At 64.3% G+C, this 1,290-nt stretch overlaps 1 protein-coding gene across 1 annotated transcript in view; it reads left to right on the forward strand.

The window, feature by feature from the left end:
- Positions 1–1,290, forward strand: part of LOC103204199 (toll interacting protein) — a 79,359-nt gene that overhangs the window by 67,801 nt on the left and 10,268 nt on the right. Inside the window, exons 3-4 of the mRNA XM_042782108.1 lie at positions 291–414; positions 1,036–1,263. Of these exons, the coding sequence (XP_042638042.1) occupies positions 291–414; positions 1,036–1,263 (352 nt within the window). The remainder of the gene's footprint in view (positions 1–290; positions 415–1,035; positions 1,264–1,290) is intronic.

Consider the following 1,290-nt stretch of genomic DNA (forward strand, 5'->3'; position numbering starts at 1 on the left):
TGCACATAGGGTTACCGTCATACATACACGGTGTCTGGTTACACACACAGGGTGTCTGGTCGTGCATGTCCATTCTGTCCCCTGAAACCCCCAGTCCTCCCCATCTGGGCAGAGTGGGGCCTGTCGTAGGCATTGGCCTCACTGTCAGGTGCACGTCGTGGCCGCCAGCAGTGCTCACTCAGTTTGGGTCGAGCTCTGCCGTCATCACCGTTCGTTCCTCCAGCCTCCAGAGCACCCTCCCCCCTGTCTCTGGGGCTCTACCCATTTCCCTTTCCCGGCCCGAGGGGTAGGCAGCAGCATCGCCTACCCCACGATCCTGGCCCTGAACGGAGGTGTGTTGGCAGTTGGCGTGGCACTGGGGGCCTGGCCCGGTTCCCCGCTGAGCAGCTGTTGTGGCTGGGGGGTGCTAGCATTGTGAGCCCGGCCCGCCCAGGTTGGACCCCAGGGCTGTGGACTGGTTGGGGTTGGCATGGCCTTCGCTTATCTCTGGGCAGAATGTGCTCTAGGGGACACGTCCAGGAGTCCCCGAGACCTTCCAGTTCTGTGCGGTGGCTCTGCTGTGCTGACCTGGTCTCCAGCCCTGAGGCTCTTCCCTTCTCGGTTTCAAGGCCCGTGGCCTGGTGAGAAAGGGTCGGGAGAAGTAGAAGGGTGTTTGGCCTTGGATCTGTCTGCTGCTTTTCCTGTGTTATTTGGATTTATGTTTCGGATGGAACACCACGAGTGCCTGTCACCTAGGTGCATGGTCCCACGTGGTCACTGGTTTGAACAGGTGACTTCCTCACACCCCTGCTTCACGTGCAGGAGGCACAGACCCGTCAAGGACACACAGACGGAGCATTAGGCCCCAGAGCCACCTTCTGGGCACCACCCTCCACGGCGGCTCCCCGGGTCTGAGCACCCGGAGCCCCTTGGGCGGGGGTGCATAGGAAGGGCTGGCCCTGGGGCACAGCTGCCAAGGGAGACGGGGGTTGGCCCAGGACAGAGTCACCAAGGGGGTTGCGTGTGCTGGACCTCTGTTGAGCCCTGGTCTTCCAGGTGATGAAGCGGGGGGTGCGTCAGGGTCTGGCTGCTGGGCGGCCCTCACTCACGCCCCCGTGTCCCCTCGGTGCCCAGGTGTACATCGGCGACCTCCCGCAGGACTTCCTCCGCGTCACGCCCACGCAGCAGCAGCAGCAGGTCCAGCTGGATGCCCAGGCTGCACAGCAGCTGCAGTGCGGCGGCGCCCTGGGCCCCGTGGGCCGGCTCAGCATCACCGTGGTGCAGGTGGGTCTGCCGGGGCAGGGGGTCCCC

The sequence above is a fragment of the Orycteropus afer genome, unplaced genomic scaffold, assembly GCF_000298275.1.
Source record: "Orycteropus afer afer isolate SDZICR_OR568_19922 unplaced genomic scaffold, OryAfe1.0 scaffold00244, whole genome shotgun sequence".
In the NCBI taxonomy this organism is placed as follows: Eukaryota; Metazoa; Chordata; class Mammalia; order Tubulidentata; family Orycteropodidae; genus Orycteropus; species Orycteropus afer.